We start from the raw sequence: 17,825 nt of genomic DNA on the forward strand, positions 1-17,825 counted from the left end.
GGAATTATTTTCTTCTAAAGAATTTAGTATCTATTTTCACTTTCCTATATGAACTATGCCACAGAGTATCCAAATAGCTGTAACAGAGTAGAGCAAATTCTTGTCTCTAGAAGAACTTCAGATAATAAATTTAAAAGAAATAAAATAACAGCATTAGAAAAATCAACATTTTGTAATGAAGAGGATGTTTGTAGTGGAAGGGCATGACTGCCACAACTTTTATCTATTGAGCAGTCATAATGTAGCAGATCCAGCCGTATGTTCTTTCTGTTGACAGGAAAAGCAAAATAAAGTCTGCTACTAAATACTATTAGAAAAAAATAAGCTACATTTAATCAAATCTTTCGGCAAAAATGCCAGCTAATTAGAACTACATGAGGGATACTTTTGAAACTTCCGCAATAAAAGGACCTTTAAAATATTTAACATCATTTTGGACAACTGCAATCTTTTATCATGACTGGAATGTGAGCGATGCATAGAGATGTGGAGGCAGAGGAGACTGGAGAAATGGCTCAGCAGTTAAGAGCACTGATGTCTCTTGCAGAGGACCTACGTTCGATTCCCAGCGCCCACACTGCAGCTAACAGCCATTTGTAGCTTCAGTTCCAGGAGATCCGACCCCCTCTTCTGAACTCTGCAGGCATGGCATGAGACAGGTGCACCTGCCTATATGCAGACAATACACTGATAGACTTAAAATAAAAATAGTAAGTAAACTATTTTTAAAAGGAGATGTGGAGGCAGAAAGAGCTGAAACGGACATTCTAAGTTCTTGGTGTTCTTAGAGAGCCATACCAAGAAATTTGTATTTTATATTCTCGGGTCAGGATTTCATAAAATGCTCTGTTCTGGGATAGGAATGAAAAGCTTCACTTCTAAAAGGAAAGAGTAACTATTCTCTTTCTAATCAGAAACATAATTCCGATTTCAATAATTCCCCCCTTGGTATTCCACTGTAGAAATAGGTACTAAAATATAATCTCTGTATTTACAGAATCTTTTTTAATTAAAAATTACATGCATGTGTTCATTTGTGTGCATATGCATGCATGTGTGTGGATGAGCATGCCCTGTGCACAGGAGGACATCAGAGATGAATTGTGGGAGTCAGTCATCTGCTTCTACTGTATGGTTTCTGGAGATCAACCTCATGTCATTGGATCTAGTGACCAGGACTTCATTCTCTGAGCCATCTTGCCAGCACTTAAACTTATTATTTATTTTAGGATGTCATTTTTATTTTGTTTGATAGTTTCTTACGTGTCCTTTGATCATATCAGCCTCCGCTCCCTTCTATCCCACTCCTCCTGGTCCCTCCACCGACCCCATCACCCCTTCTCAACTTCATGTCTTCTTTTTGTTTTTGTTTTTGTTTGCCTTTCCCCTGATTATTTTTAAGAAAGCGTTTGTTATCCTATAAATAAATTTATAAGCATCACTGGAGGAGAGAACACCAAATAGTCACAGAGAGTGTTGAATCTTGCTCTGACCAGTATTTTTGGAAGATAATTCTAGGGGTGGAGTTGGTGGAACAGGGGCACACGGAATAGCTTGTGGGTAACTGTCCTAGAAACTAACTACATGGACTTCCTCGCGGCCAATGCACAGGACAGGGAGACTCACGCTCCTAACTAAAGCGAGTGGAATGTTGGCAACACTACTGTTGTAAGAGAAATTACCTGCAATAGAGGCACAAAATCCTGCGGTCACAAAATATATTTGATGGATATGCATTTTCTTATGCAAAACTCAGGCTTTCTCTTGGCTAACATACAGTGCAAACAAGAAGAAAGGAATCTTACCTATAGATTTTTCACCTTTTTCCTTCAAAACTAAAATCATTCCTCAGTTCTACTTACCCACAAGGCCTGTAGGTGAATACAATGTAACTCTCTTCATCGCTTCTCTCAATGAAAGTCACACATGTGTGCTTTTCCCAGTGCCTCATGGCCTGCTTGAACATGGCTCGCTGGCTGCCTGGAAAAATTCATGACTTTAATAAGACAGTGTCTGCCCCCCAGGGAGGTGGGCTTTGTGTTGACTACACCCCCCACCCCTGTCCTGGTTCACAGTTCTGTCATCAACCCAAGTCTATTTTACAGCGCCACACCACACATGAGCCATTGTTCAGAATCGACACTCACTTTATAATCAGAAGGTTAAGGCCCACTATCTCTACAGATATGTGGGTACAAGACTCTGGAAATGGTGTGTGCACACCACCTGTCAAGGAAGAGAAGTCGCTTTCTGCATTTACTGGGTAAATGAAACAGTTCAAGAGCTAAAACAATACTTTAGACTCAAAATGCAAAACTCAGAATGTTTTGTTTCAATGTCAGAGATATTCTAGACTAGCAACTTACGTTAATTGAGTCTTTTTTCAGTTTGATTAGAGAGTATATTTCTATATTAATGGTCTATAAAAAATTATAATCTGCCTAACATTTTTAATGACACGTAAAGGCAGGGGCTATCTTACCAGTGAAGTTGCCTCCTATAACATAAGGAATAACACCTCCAGGCCATATTCTTTCTGTTCTTGATGTAGCAGCCCTCGGAACGCGATTTTTCTCATTTTGCCCTGAGAATTTTAGAGGTACTTTTCCTTTTATTGTGCTGTTTTGCTCCAAGCCTGTAGTGACATTTAAAACATTCTGTGAAACAGAAGTCTTCTGTTGGTCAGGGAATTATTTACCTCTTAAAGGACAGAAGTTGAAATGTCTTATTTACATATTTGTATGAATATGCTGGAGGTAAATGCATTAAAGGAAAACTTCAGTTATATTACATACTTAAGAAAAGCATTAAAATGTTTAAGTGTATCATGGTACATTACTATTTCCTAATAGTATTTCCTAATTCATCACAGTAACTGTGATGAATTTCCGTCTAATGGCCTATAGAAGTAGAAGTCAGGTAGGCATAAGGTCCTAGAAAACTTGTTTATATTTTCTACCTTATCAACTCATGAGCCACTCACCAAAGATGAAACAGATAATGCTTAGTAAATGCTTAAAACATTCAAGACCTTTTTTAAAATTCTCATTGAATAGTTAATCCTTTAAATCAAGATTGGTATTCTAGCAGCACAGCCTAAAGTTGTAAATGCCACAGTATGGACATCGGTCAGGATACTGTGGTGTTGGTCACTGAGACAAGCGCTGGGCTATGTCCATTCCAACCTCCTGTGTATTCTTTTCCAGCTATCAGCATGATCCACAGTGATAGAACAGCAGAAAATGCTGCTTATCCTTGAGAAATCACCAAGTCAAGATCTTATTATCTTGGCCTTCATGGAAGTTTTTTACTGTGTTTTCTTTTCACAACTTTGTATGAAGATTCTTTCGATTCATCTGTCCCAGTTGTTACAAATGTCCCCTACTAATATAAAGTGGAAAAGAGTAAATTTCTGTTCCTATGCCTAGGTTTTGAGTATGTCTATCTCTTTGATGTCCTTGAGCAAGTCATCTTTCCTAGGAAAAATACTTCTGGAAAAATAGGCTCTTTGAGCATTTAGTTATTAATCTATCAATTGAAAGGATGTTAGGATATAAAAAACAGAGGACTTCAAAGCAAGAGTCCAAAATCTACAAATAGAAATGAATTCAATATCATATACAAACTAATCATGAATTCAGAATGAAATTATGAAATATATGCATATGTAAATATTTTAGTGATTGAAAACATTAATTCTTACCCTGTTTGATTTTATTTTTTGGTTTTGTTCTGTTTTTGAGACTTGGTCTCACTTTATAGCTTAAGAAGTCTTAAAATCCACGATTTAGCACAGGGTGATCTGTGACTTATTGCAGTCCACCTGCCTCAACTTCCCAAGTGCTCTGAATTCAGGCATACACAACCATGCCTGGATCAACTGTTTTCTAAACTGAAGTATCATTTTGCTAAGTTAACGAAACTGGATTTTATTTCAAAGCAAATACCTATGACTTATTTTCATTTGATAAAAATTGATGAAGCTCTATGGTTTATAAAATATCTTGGCATGATAAACTAACTGCAATGAATATAAACAACACAATTAATGCATAATGTAGTTTGAATAACAAAAAGCTCAAACTAAATCAGAGGAAAATTTCAGGATACTCCAACTTAAGTTCTAAAATCCTTACATCAAATATGAGCTAACAATGCAAATGAAGAAAGGACTCTCTCAGATTATCTATTACCTACTTCACAGAATAGTGACACACAGATTTTAATAAACTAAACTTCTATGAGTATAATATTTACTGTACATCAAGTCAAGCGTCTGCAACTTTAAACATTGATATACCAGAGCCAATTCTTCTTATCCTGTCTATAAGTTGATAGAGGGCCCCTCGTTTCTTTGACATACCATGATCTCCAAATCCACCTAAAATAAAAGAAAAATATTAAGTCTAATACAGTGTGGTTATAACACACTATTTAGTGTTCTTTCAAATAAACAATAAATAAATACATTATGCTAATTTCTCTTTAGACATGTTTTATATGGTCTTAAAGTAGGGATTATTATCTCTGAATCATTGTAGAGGGTGAAATTTCTACAAGAACCAATGTTAGTAGCTAAAAATAAGGAGGTAGAAAAGTTCAGACAGAGCCTAAATGACTGTATTTGGGCATCATGGCAATTGCATCATCCAATGATAATTTGAAACATTTGTCTTCTCAGTGACCTTGACATCACTAACTGTCACAGAGTCTGTTTTGTGGAATGTCAGGGAGTCACATGGCCCTATTGACTGATACATCTTTCCTACGAAACTGTGTCTTTCAGATGCCAGGTTAATCAATGAAAATCAAAACAATACTATGGTAAATTTGCTGGGCAATTATTGCTCCTGAGGTTCAAAATACCATTATCAATTTCATAACATATTCAGCTCCATTAAAAAAATTAATTTCTCTATTTTGTATAATTAGAAAAAAGTAACATGATAAAACTCAAATGGGTGTCCAACTGCAAAATGTATTCCATGCATACTGTAAGTATGAGATTTGTAAGATTTATAAAACCAGATCCAAAGGCTAGTGTAGCACATAAGGAATAGGAGAGCAAAGGAATAAAGAAATTCTTGAGTTTTATTTTCCAGTTTTTTGAACAGAGACTCATAAAGGTAGTTTTCTGTTGTAAGCCAGGAATCAGAGTTTGGGAAAACTCCAACTCCCTAGATTTCCATTCTAAGGTTGGAATATAATGTTGCTCCCAATTTTGTCTCCTACTTTCCTTTCCTCCTTGAAATTTTAATATTTAAAACAAAAAATCATCACTGTGCAAACATCAAGCACCACTGTTAATGGAATCAGAGAAAGGCAGCAGAACTTGCATTACTAAGAGTCCACAGCTCAGAGTTTGGGCAAAGAAAATGAGATGGTCAGAAATCCATGCAGACAGTAAGTTAGTCTCAGAATTTAACTAGCAATGTTTCCTTTGACATTGACACTAAAACTCACTCACCTAGATTGGAACAATAATAAAATCTATTGCCATATAAGCCTCTCACAAAAGAAGTCAAATGTCCTTATAAGGCAAACAAGTGAGAGAGCTGACCACTGACTAGCAATCTGCCTAATTATTTGCATTACATGGTCACATTTTTGCTGTGTATCTTGAGAAAAATTTTTGAAATTTTTCCATCAAACATTTTAGATGGATGAGGTCATACATTCATGCATTCATTCCTAAGCAGTTACTTGGTACTTTTTAAAAGTATGGCATCTGTGTGTTTGAAATGACCACTATATTTATATTAGATGGAATACATGTAACCAGATATACAAAAGGCTCCTTAAAAGAAAAAAGAAATTTTTTTGCTAATGTTAAGATAGTTCTAGAGATAAGAGTAATTACAGAATTGGAAATCAATCTTGTAATCCTAGGAAAAGTAATTATGTTTTGAAAAATATTTTCAGCAATTTTGGATAATTTTGAAATAAATTATAATTTGGCGTTGGTTGATTACTAAAGTTTTTGAAAGGATATAGTTGTTTATCACATATTCTAGGATGCAATGAAAATATACAAATTAAAAGTTTATTTACGAATGTAGCTCATACATTTTGAAATTAGGAGATAAAAATAATAACTTAGCATAAAAAATTAACAGGAAAGGAAAATTTAGACTGAGTAAGAAAAAAGTCAAATACAGATTATATATAAATTGTTTGGAAAACCACCTGTCTAGTTCAAGAATGACAGAACTTTCAGATGCACATGCTTATCAGCCATAGATTTATAATAAGTGTTTTTATTATTGAGTATAATTTTTAACCTATATATTTTAAATGATGTTACTTTTTCCTGCAACTATGTTTTCTCAGTCTAATTTTAAAGAAAATAACAAAATTCAATAATACTGTTAAAATTATTTAGTAATAGAAAATTAATGGCTCCAAAATAATGGTGAAGTGAGGCTAAAGGAATGTTCTACAGCAAGGGAAACTTCAATAGAAGCTCAAAACGCAACTTCACAAATACGGGATTTTGTTGAGTAGTGTCAGCAGTTTATTGTCCAGGATTAAACTGCCTTCAGAAAAGTTGTAAGAGTCACATGGTGACTAAGAAGTTCACCAAGAAACATTCTGTTGAGGAAGATTTTGGTTCTGATTCCAAAGCAAAGCCTGGAGGGGAAAGATTGGAAGGAGGATCAACTGTGCCCAGGGAGGCATGAGAATGTCATAAGGAGACTTGGCTTGTGCGTGTGTGTGTGTGTGTGTGTGTGTGTGTGTGTGTGTGTGTGTAAGGTTATAGATATTCCTAACTTTCGAAAATCTATCTGCATTCACAGAGCAAATTTTTGTGCTAATCAGTTGTTCAGTGCTTGGAATGCGCTGGACAGAGCAGCATAAAGAGGCTGTAGTTATCAATAGCTCACAAGCTGTCTTATGATACATAGTTACACATACAACACAAATATTATCTATGTATTTATATTTGTATATGTACATATATGTGCAATAAAAGGCTATTCATTAAAAATATAGCTTGGGTAGCCAGGCGTGGTGACTCTCACCTTTAAATCTCATCACTAGGAGGAGGCAGAGACAAGTGGATCTTTGTGAGATCTAGGCCAGCACAATCTACATTGCAAGTTCCAGTGTCTCTACAAGGAGACCCTGTCTCAAAAAAGACCAAAAATAAAAAACAAATTAAAAATGAAAAAATAAAGCTTGTTTTTCCTTTCATACTAATTCAGCAACAGGAAAGATTGACACTGTGTATAAAAAGGCCAAAGCAAGCCAGGCATGGTGGTGCACACCTTTAATCCCAGCACTTGGGAGGCAGAGGCTGGCTGATCTCTGTGAGTTCAAGGCCAGCCTGGTCTACATAGTGAGTTCCAGGACAGCAGGGGCTAAGGGGAGACTCTTTCTCAAAAAGACAAAAAAAAGTCAAAACATATTATTTTTAAATGAGTTAGAGTTCATTTTTTATATTTCATGTTTCAAGTTGTTTCCTTAGTTGTGATAATGGTACTTTAGCTGCATATGCCAATGTCCTTATTCTTAGAAGCTATTTGCTAAAATGTCTAATACTGAAATTAGAAAATTACATTGAAAATTACATTTTAGACATATTTTTGTAAATAATTTCAAAATATTTCCTCACTTTTTGCACATGCATGTCCACATACAGAAAACAAATAGAGCAAACTGTTAGCCATTGCTAAATCTAAGAACTAACCACTGACATCTTCTACAGTATCATGTCAGCCTTTCTGTATGTTGGAATTTACTGAAATAGAAAGGGCTGCCCCAAAACTGAGTTAGAAAAGAAATATTGATTCATAGCAAAAAGTCTTAACTCTAAAATGTATTTATCTATAGATACCAGAAAGAACTACATCTTTAACTTTCTGTGGAATAGAAGAAGAAAAATAGCACAGAGAGGAATGAACTGAGATCAAAAGGCATAACAGTGAATCAATGTTTTAGAGCTTAGACCTTGGTGTGGTGGCACATGCTTGTAACCCCAGCACTCAGGAGGCAGAGGTAGAAGAATCAGGAGTTTGTGTGCATCGCTCTCTGTTGTATGAAGAAGCTTCACTGCTGAGAGTTGAGGGATGTATTAGCATTCTCTCTGTTCCCTGTTTCATCTGATACAAATGCTTGACTGGAAAGGCCTTGACATATATGGCAGAATGCATGAAGTCCTGTGGGGGGATTACAGGGAGGTGCAGATGGGGGCCTAAACATGGTTAAGATCTATTATATGAAATGCATAAAAACTCCATAAAATATACATTTTAAAAAGAATCAGGAGTTTGATGACAGCCTGGTACTATATGAGACACTTTCAAACAACAATAATAACATAAAAAAAACCCAAATATTTACCAACTAAAGGAAAAAGCAAAAGTTTTTGCTTTAGGACTTGCAATTTCATCCAAAATAGAATGCAGAATAATTTTTTTACCAAGAAATTATAAAGAAAATTTTAATTTTAATAAAAGTAATCCTCTAAACATCTCAATTTTCATTTAGGCATAATCCAAAAATATTCAGAAAAACTAAAATTGAAATTACCTCTGAGGTTTACATGAAAGTTATTAATGCAGAAACAAGCTTGGCCCAGAGCAACCATGTGGTTGTTAAATAAAATAATAAAATAAAAATTATTACTAAAACCTAAACTTCAAACTATGCTTATTTCCATATACAAATTTGGTCAGTGAGACATTAAGAGCATTCAAAGGATTTCAAGTGTACTTTCTCCAAAATAAATATAAATATATTCAAATAATCATCCATACCTGTGGTATGTCCAAGTTTTGCAAAGGGGTTCTGTGTCAGGTCAATGGTCCTATCTATTTGAAAGATATTTAAGTCTTCATCATCTAAGGCAATATCACCCCAAAACACAGCTAAAAAGGAAAAGTGGAATTCAAATGTAAAATATTTCAGAGTAAAATCGATGCAAATAAAGCTAATTATAAGAACACTGTTAAAGGGCTAGAGAGACAACTCAGAATCAAGAAAGCATACCACTCTTACAGAGGACCAGAGTTTGATTCCCAGCACTCACATCAGGTGGTTCACAACCACCCTTAACTCCAGCTCCAGGGATATTTGACACCTTCTTCTGGCCTCCATGGGCACCCGCACCCTATCACACACACACACACACACACACACACACACACACACACACACCCACACACACACAATTTAAAAATGAAACTTAAAAAAAATAGATCATTGCTGAAATAACCTTACCTGGAGGTATTGGAATTGTCATACATATATATATATATATATATAACCTTCATTTAAAAAAAACTTTAATTCTTTGGAAAGTGGATAAAAATAGCTTCCTTGAATGAGATTGTTACCTATCTACAAGGAATTCTAAGCAAAGACAAATGGAAAACCATGAGTTAATCTGGACATTCGTGAAAATGTAATACAAATGCTTGAATTTTTCTGTGAGTCCTTGTGACTGGTACAAGTTTTCACCAACAGGCAGAAGTAGTCACAGCAAAAGTGTGGGCTATGATGATATGATTCACCAAGATACAACCAAAACATAGGATGCCATGTTGTTAGCCACTCATTCAGCATGTTCTGTATGCTTACAAAGCATTTCTTTAAAGACAGCATTACTTTTGAGTTTTTATAAATTCATAGACAATTACCAAAACCAATTTTTAAGTCAACATTTATGTAGGTAAGAACTAGGTGCCAATTTGTTCATTTTTAATGACTAGAGACACAGTTTGCCCATTCAGGAACCTCAAAATGATCCGACAACCTGAAAACCATTCAGATTCTGTCCAGTACTTTATGCTATTTAATAAAGCAAAGCTCGATAAAACATCATGAGATAATGGGAGTTCACTTTAACTGGTATGCAAATTTATCTTTTAAGGTCATAAATACATATTAGTATAATAATAAAATAGCTTCCTTTTAGAGTACAAACTAAACCAATTGATCTCTTTGTATTGCCAGATGTCACAACATAATAACTTCAGAAAATTTGGGAGAAATAATAAATCGATAATGACACCATAAAACTCTGAGAACTGCCTAGAATCCCTGAGGTATTCACTACTTTGTTTTGTCTTTCTTTTCTTTTTGATACAAACATACAAATATGCTTTTTGTATTAACTTGAAATTATCTTCTGCAAAACCGAAGAGGAAAAGAAGAAAATACAATAAAATTGGTGAAATGACAAAAATCCTTTTTAACATGATCAAGAACTAGTTAATAAAAAGTTGTTAATTTACAAAATTCTTCAATCCCAAAAACTATCAAATGTTTTAGGCATCCAAAAATGTTTATTATATTATATAATTAATTTAATTAACTAGCAACTTTAGGTCCCCTATACAAAACTTACAGGAGATAAGCAAGGGTCAGATTTATATATAAATCAGGACAGGAAGAAAATAGAATTTAGTTCAAGGTAGATTATCAGTTCAAAATATGGAAAACTCTTTCTTCAGATTTAAATTGTTTACTGTCACTTACTATTGCAGAAGCAAAGTCATGGAGAGAGGACAGTTTATAACACTAAGAACTTTGATGCTTAAAATTAAATCCAGACTCTAAAATCAAATTCAGCTTTGTACACATACAACAAACACTAAGACTGTTATACCCACAAAGCCATGTTAGAGATGATCTACATAAATACAGTGCTCTGTCCATTATGATGTACTGCTTGTTTCCATTGAAATAGATTTCATGTGTTTTCAAAGTACTCAGGTAAATCTGAGTTTGCTAGTTTTAAAAAAAAAACAAACACAAACAAAAGAACACTCGTCTTAAGTGTATGGCTGAACAAATTGTGGGCAGAGGCTGACAGAATATCTTGTCTCACCCTTAATGCTGAAGTTCTGGGACAATTAGAGAACCTAAAGTAGGAGGTCTCCAACTTTGCATAGAAATTAAACAATTTAATTAAGAAAAAAAATCAGGATTCAGTGGGGGAAGAGAAGAGCTTCAGATCTTTACATGTTGAACAAGCTCCCAATTAATGAAAATGATTGCCACCATCAACATCTTTATTACTATTTGCTTTTATTTCTGAAGCCTTTCCCTCTTCTCTGAAAGGACTGTCTCATCACGCTACCAATTAAAGTGTTCATTTGTCAATTCTGCATTCTACACAATAAATGGAGTTTCAGTAAAATAATCCAGTGTATTTTGGATTTTTATTTTCTTATAATAGCATTTCCTATGAGGTAAGTTTTTTGCCCCGATGGGTTATAACAAACATAGAACAGAAGTCCAATGAAAAGATGTGTCACAGGAGTGGAAACTTCTGTAGAGAAAAAAAAGCGCTTGGTGCCAGATGATACTTAGAGATGAAACAGAGAGTTCCATCTTAAATAGAGTCTGGAAAACATAAACCCATTTTACGTATCGAATTTTCCCTAATAGTTTCAGATACAGCTTGGCAGACAATTCTAAATATTCCATAAATTGGTATAGGAGAAAATGAAGTACTTCCTAGTAGACAGTAGATTTAGTGACTGATGAATTCAACTTTTTATGTGCTGTCCGGATGCATGTTAGACTACATACATCGTCACATCAGTACTACAAGAGAAAAACCACACATCTAATAATTTTCAACCAATCACATCATTTAAAAAACAAAATTTCTTTATATTGCACACATTTTCAGGTTTTCTTATGTCATCTCTGGTTAAATCTGATTGTCCTATTTCTGTGTGTTAAAATAATTTATGTATGTATAGGTCCATTAGCTAGTCTGACAATTTATATTTATATCTATTTAGAATCATCATTATAGTCTAATGTAGGTCGATATTTAGATGCAAAAATACATGAGATTCACAATTCTGCTTTGCAGGTTTTTTTCTTTTCCTTTCTATTTGTCATATTCTTTTTATTTTGGACCAAAAATCTCCAAAATTATAGAGAAGAGCCTTTAGAAGTATGAATTATCATTTATTTGGTCTGTTTAATACAGAGATTTGAGGTTGGTGAGATCAGATCGAAAGCAGTATGGGAAGTTGCTTCTATGGGGTGGGATTATGGAAATAAATGTTCAAGTGGAATTAGAATATTTGCCATCTATTTGGAATTCTGCTTGGATTCCTATGGTCAAAAAAAGGGAGTTGGAGCTGCCAAACCGTCCAAAACCAAATGTCAGGGAGAATTAAACTACATGAAAAACCACAGGTTTTGTTTTTCACCTAAAGGTCATTTGCCTTCAATGTACTACTACATTGCCTTCAATGTACTCAAAAAGAGAGAGAGAGTGAGAGAGGAGAGGAGAGAGAGAGAGAGAGAGAGAGAGAGAGAGAGAGAGCGCTAGTGATTCGGTTGTGATACACAAAGCAAAAGCACTTTATAAAATAATGTAAAGCAAGGCTATGCAATCTAAATTATGGTTCTCTTCACTCTTTAAGAGATGAGTCTTGAGTCATATACAGCATAAATTATAGAACTAAGAACCAATATTTTGTTTAAAGTTTAATTTAAAAATCATTATACAGGGGGGCAGTGAAATTACTCAGCATGTAGAGGTACTTACCACTTGACCTAGTGACCAGAGTTCAATCCCCATGACCCACACTGTAGAAGTAAATAACCAACTGCCTCCTGCAAGTTGTCCTCTGACTTCTATACATATGCTGTTGCAATTGTGCATGAGCACACACATACACACACACACACACACACACACACACACACAAATAACTGCAATAAAAATTAAAACAATAAGAGATGCATCTTTCACTGCCATCATTCTGCAATAATCTTTAAACCTTCAGATTTTTAAAAAATTCTTTATTTTTGTCCTGTGTATATGACTGTATTGCCTGCATGTATGTAAGTGCACCCAGGTCATACAATGCCCTCAGAGATCAGAAGATGGCATTGGACCCCCTGGAACTGGAGTTACAGATGGTTGTTAGCCACCATGTGGGTGCTGGGAATTGAACCCAGGTCCTCTATAAGAGCAGCCAGTGCTCTTAATCACTGAGCCATCTCTCCAGCCGCAACCCTTTAGTTCTTAACTTGAGGTCCAGTGAGCAGTTTATTTTTGGTTTTTTGTTTTCTTTTTCTTTTTTTTCTTTTTTTCCTTTTTGGTCTTTTTGAGACAGGATCTCCTTGTAGCCACAGATGCCTTCTATGTAACTTCTATGTAACTTGTATGCCTTGTATGTAGGCCAGGCTGGCCTTGAACACACAGATATTTGCCTGCTTCTGCCTCCTGAGTGCTGGGAATAAAGGCATATACCACCATGCCAGGGTGAGCAGTGAGTAGTTTTAGGATGGATTGAAGTTGGTGATGTTTAATATTTTATTTTTATTTAATGTGCATGAGCACATAGTCTGCATGTATGTAAGTGCACCCAGTCATGCAATGCCCATGGAGATCAGAAGAGGGTGCCAAATTCCCCAGAACTGTAATTAAGGACGATTTTTAGCCACCATTTGGCTGCTAGGAATCAAACCCAGGTGCTCTTAACTACTCGACATCTCTCCAATCCCAATTCTTAATATTTTTTTAAAGCATACAAAATCTATATGGGGCTTATAAACACTGAGCCCACAAAATTTCTGGAGAAAGTTTCAAAACACATTGTCAAAGAGATCACACAAATACAAAGGCGTTTGCCTTTGCCAAGGGCAAAATTTTGCAAACTGCTGAGGAAAAATACTAACACATTGAATCCCACTAACAAAATCAACACAGCTGTCACAGTAGCATCAAATACCTTGTTACTGATTATTACTGCACTTGAAAGCACAATGTCGTAGGCAAGAGAGGATCTCATGCTTTACCCAGAAAGCACCTCTCCCCAAAAGACCCCATCAGTTTCTCCTCTCCCCATCTGCCCTACCACATGGTGCTTCCATCATAGGCGAACACACAGGATTCCATAAGGACAGTTTAACCACCTGGTTCCTCAGTCTGGATTTGAAAACTGTTCAAGCAGGAAAACATGTGTTTTGTACCTTTACTCCTTTTTGTGATATAATTATATTCATGTTTAACTATGTTAACATAAGAACAAATTATACCTACTTATAGTGTGGCACGCTGATATGTGCACATTGTGTAATATTTAAATCAAGCTAAATACATCTATCTTCTCAAACATTTGGCTTTTTACTTTTATTTATTAATTTTTTTCTGTGTGCTAAGCATGGTGGCCTACCCCTTTAATCCCAGCACTCAAGAGACAGAAGCAAGCAGATCTCTCTGAGTTCAAGGCCAGCCTGGTCTACACAGAGAGTTCCAGATCAGCCAGGACTACATAGTGAGACTCTGTCTCAAATAATAATGATAACAATAATAATAAAATAAATTTTTGTGGGGGGCATATACATTCCATGGCACATATGTACAGGTCAGAGGACAACTGGGCAAGGATTGGACTTTCCCCTACCATTATGTGGATTTGGCAAAATGAACTCAAGCCATGAGGCTTGGCAGCAAGTTGTATCTGCTAAGTCATCTCACTGGTCCCCGTTTATCATCCTTTAAAAGAAAACTTTTAAAATCTGTAGTCCACCTTTTAGAAATATACAGTACATTATCTTTATCTGTAACTCAACCTACTGAACCATGATTAGGACTTGAGTCCTTAATGTCAGAGAAACAGAGAAATAGTAGTTTTTCAGTATATAACACTTGAATGCTGGTGGCTGGAGAGATAGCTCGGTTTTTTAAGTGCTTGCCGCACAAGCATGAGGACCTGAGTTTGAATCCAAGAAGCCAAATATAAAATCCAGGCATGGTGTGAACCAATTGAAAGACAAAAGAAGAGCCTTGGAGCTTGTCAGCCAGCTATCCTAGCCCTACTTGGTGAGTCCTATGCCAGTGGGAGACCCTGTCTCAAAAAAATGAGATAAACAACTTGTCCTCTGGCCCCATACACACAGAGACACACATATACACATATCCACACACATAAACACACACAAACATGTGGACACACACACACAGAGTAAAAAAATCCTGGAAATGAAAATATAATATAGATTGTGGTAAACATTGTATATAAAAGGGAGCTAGATATGCTACTTATTTGACAAATTTTGCCTTAAACAAAAATATTGGATATTTAACCATTCCAAAGTATGAGTATTTCAAACCCCTTTCATAGACAATGTATTATTGCAGTATAATTTTTCAAACATAGGGCTGGAGAGATGGCTCAGAGATTAAGAACACTTGCTATTCTTCCAGATAACCTGGTTCGATTCCCAGCACCCACATAGTGGTTAACCACAGTTCCTAAGTACAATTCCAGGGGATCCAACACCTTTTCTGGCCTCTTTGGGCATTAAATACATGTGGTACACTTACACACATGCAGGCAAAACACTCATGCACATAAAGTAAAAATAATAAATAAAAATACATTTTTAAAATGTAACTGCCTTTCATCTTCATTCTTGGAATTTCTGATATGAGGTATAGTTGTAGAAAATTCATCCTTTTTCTTCTAACTACCCCATTTACAGGATTAGAAAATCCAGGAAAATAGTAGAAACTAGTCACTTTGAGATGTATGGAATTTGGAGGAAGAGCTCAAAGATTGAACAATGGCCAATGTTTACTATCCCTTATCCATCTTCTTGATTTAGGGAGGAAGAATGATGTCATACAAAGAACTGACATGACTGCTTTGACTCACAATGAAAGCTTAAAGAAAATTTACTTGAACAAGGGCAACAGTAAAGTCTCAAAAGTCTAATGTTTTCAGATGATTGGCAGCTACTCCGAAAGCTGCCAAAGGAAAACAAGATTTGGCAAAAGCTCCAATATATATGTTTTAGAGACAATGCTAACTGAGAAAATTATTTCCAGGTGGCATTTTATAGACAGCGAACGAGTGTCCCCACAAAGTGAATACATGAGAGTTAATAGAAACTCTAAGTATGAAAAACAATTATCTAATTTTTGGTGCTGTTTCTTTGAGACAGGGCTTCATGTAGTTCTGGGTGGTACTGACTCCTTATCAAGACAAGGAGGACCTCAAACTCTTGATCCTCTTTCCTTCACCGCCCAAATAATTATCCAACATTTACAAAACTCATGTTACTCATTTTGTATCTGCTCTCAAACATATGCTTAAAGTAGAATAGGGAAAGTGTCATTTTAATATGTGGCTTTCTTAAGTCTCCAATGTCAACAGGTACCCACATCACATTTTATTTAAAATGATTTTTAATAGACATTGTACCATATGCTTATGATCCATCTTCAGGAGTCTGAAGCAAGAAGATCACAAGTTCAAAGTCATCATGAACTATAGTGGGACTCTGTCTTAAAAATAAAATAAAACTATAAAATAAAATGTTTGTAGCTTTTTGAAAATCTGCATTTCTGCTTTCTTTGTATAATTCCTCATAAACTCAAGAAAATCATCTAATCTTCAACTTTTAAGAAAGTGTTGGTAATTAAGTACTACCACTAAGTAAACATTTACTCAGCTTTTCCTTATAAACATAATTAGAAGCTAAATTTATAAACATCAATGAAACCTGGCCAAGCCGTCTTCATCTACAAAGTGAAGAATTCTTTTTTTGAGGTGTTGGGGATACAAACTAAAAAGTTGTACTTTGGATTATTGATTATGTGGGGAAAAGAAAGAAACTATTCAAATATATTCCAATCATATTAGTTCCTTTAAGCAACATGGAACTCCTGCTCTAGATAAATGGTCTTTATCAATCATTTATTAATTTGGGAAATTAAATATAGTTTCAATATAAAATGAGATGTTCCATCTTGTCCTGGTTGGCTTTGATTTCAACCTGACACACCTGGGAAGAAGGAACGTCAATTGAGGAATTTCCTCTATGAGCTTGGTCTATGGGCTTGTGTGTGAGGCATCTTCTTGATTGTTGAGTGATGCAGGAGAGCCCAGGTCATTGTGGGTGGTGCCACCCCTAAGCAGGCTGGTTCTTGGCTGTATACAAAGCAGGCTGAGCACAGGACATCTAAGCCAGTTCTTAGATAGCATTCCTCCCTGTCTGCTTCAGCATCTGCCTCTAGGTTCCTGCCTTGAGTTCCTGGACTGTGACCTTGGAGTTTTAAGATGAAATAAACCTTTTCCTCTTCAAGTTAGTTTTGGACAGTTTTTTTTCACAGCAACAGACAGATACATCTGAAAGGAGGAACATACTTATTTGGAACCATGTATGTGTGTATAGATAGATGACAGATGATAGGTAGATGATAGATAGGTAGATGATAGATGATGATGATGATAGATAGATAGATAGATAGATAGATAGATATTATAGATAATGGATAGACAGATGGTAGAGTATATAGGTATAAATATTTCTTCCCTTCTTGGTGTAAAGATTTGTATTTACTTTGATCAATAAGACTAAATGTCTGGAAGGACACTATAATGCTCTGATTCTGAAGACAGCTTAGAAGTTGAAAAATATAAAGTTGATAAGAGAAATAATGGAAATCTATGCCCTACTTATTCCTTCCTAGGAATGCTCCAAGCAGTAGAAAGGCTGTAGATATGAAGGACTTTGATCCTTCATTTGAGAATACCGTGAAAGTGTCTAGGTGATCAAAATTGATAAGAAACACCAGAGCCATGGATTAGGATGACTGAGTGAAGAGGTCAGTGGCCATCTCAGCACTGGCCAGACAGCATAAGTTTGTAAACAATGTATGAACCAGAAGAGTGGAAGAGGATCTCAAAATATGACTGGGTTAAGAGGGTGGAATTTCAACACAAAATGTGTTTGATTTCTATGTTGAAAATGGGTGACATCTATGAACAAAGGTCTCTAGAATTATTATGTAAAATCAGTGAAAATACAGTATTTAGTCCTGAAATATTTTTTGC

At 35.4% G+C, this 17,825-nt stretch overlaps 1 protein-coding gene across 2 annotated transcripts in view; it reads right to left on the bottom strand.

Annotated features, from left to right (window-relative positions):
• The window catches only part of Tll1 (tolloid like 1), a 241,358-nt gene that overhangs the window by 129,187 nt on the left and 94,346 nt on the right, over nt 1–17,825 (bottom strand). For both annotated transcript variants that reach the window (XM_008824950.3, XM_029559553.1), the window contains exons 2-5: nt 8,760–8,870; nt 4,301–4,381; nt 2,483–2,635; nt 1,863–1,980 (exon numbers count right to left, since the gene is read on the bottom strand). In XM_008824950.3, the coding sequence (XP_008823172.1) occupies nt 1,863–1,980; nt 2,483–2,635; nt 4,301–4,381; nt 8,760–8,870 (463 nt within the window). The remainder of the gene's footprint in view (nt 1–1,862; nt 1,981–2,482; nt 2,636–4,300; nt 4,382–8,759; nt 8,871–17,825) is intronic.

The sequence above is a fragment of the Nannospalax galili genome, unplaced genomic scaffold (genome assembly GCF_000622305.1).
Source record: "Nannospalax galili isolate Female #2095 unplaced genomic scaffold, S.galili_v1.0 scaffold109, whole genome shotgun sequence".
In the NCBI taxonomy this organism is placed as follows: Eukaryota; Metazoa; Chordata; class Mammalia; order Rodentia; family Spalacidae; genus Nannospalax; species Nannospalax galili.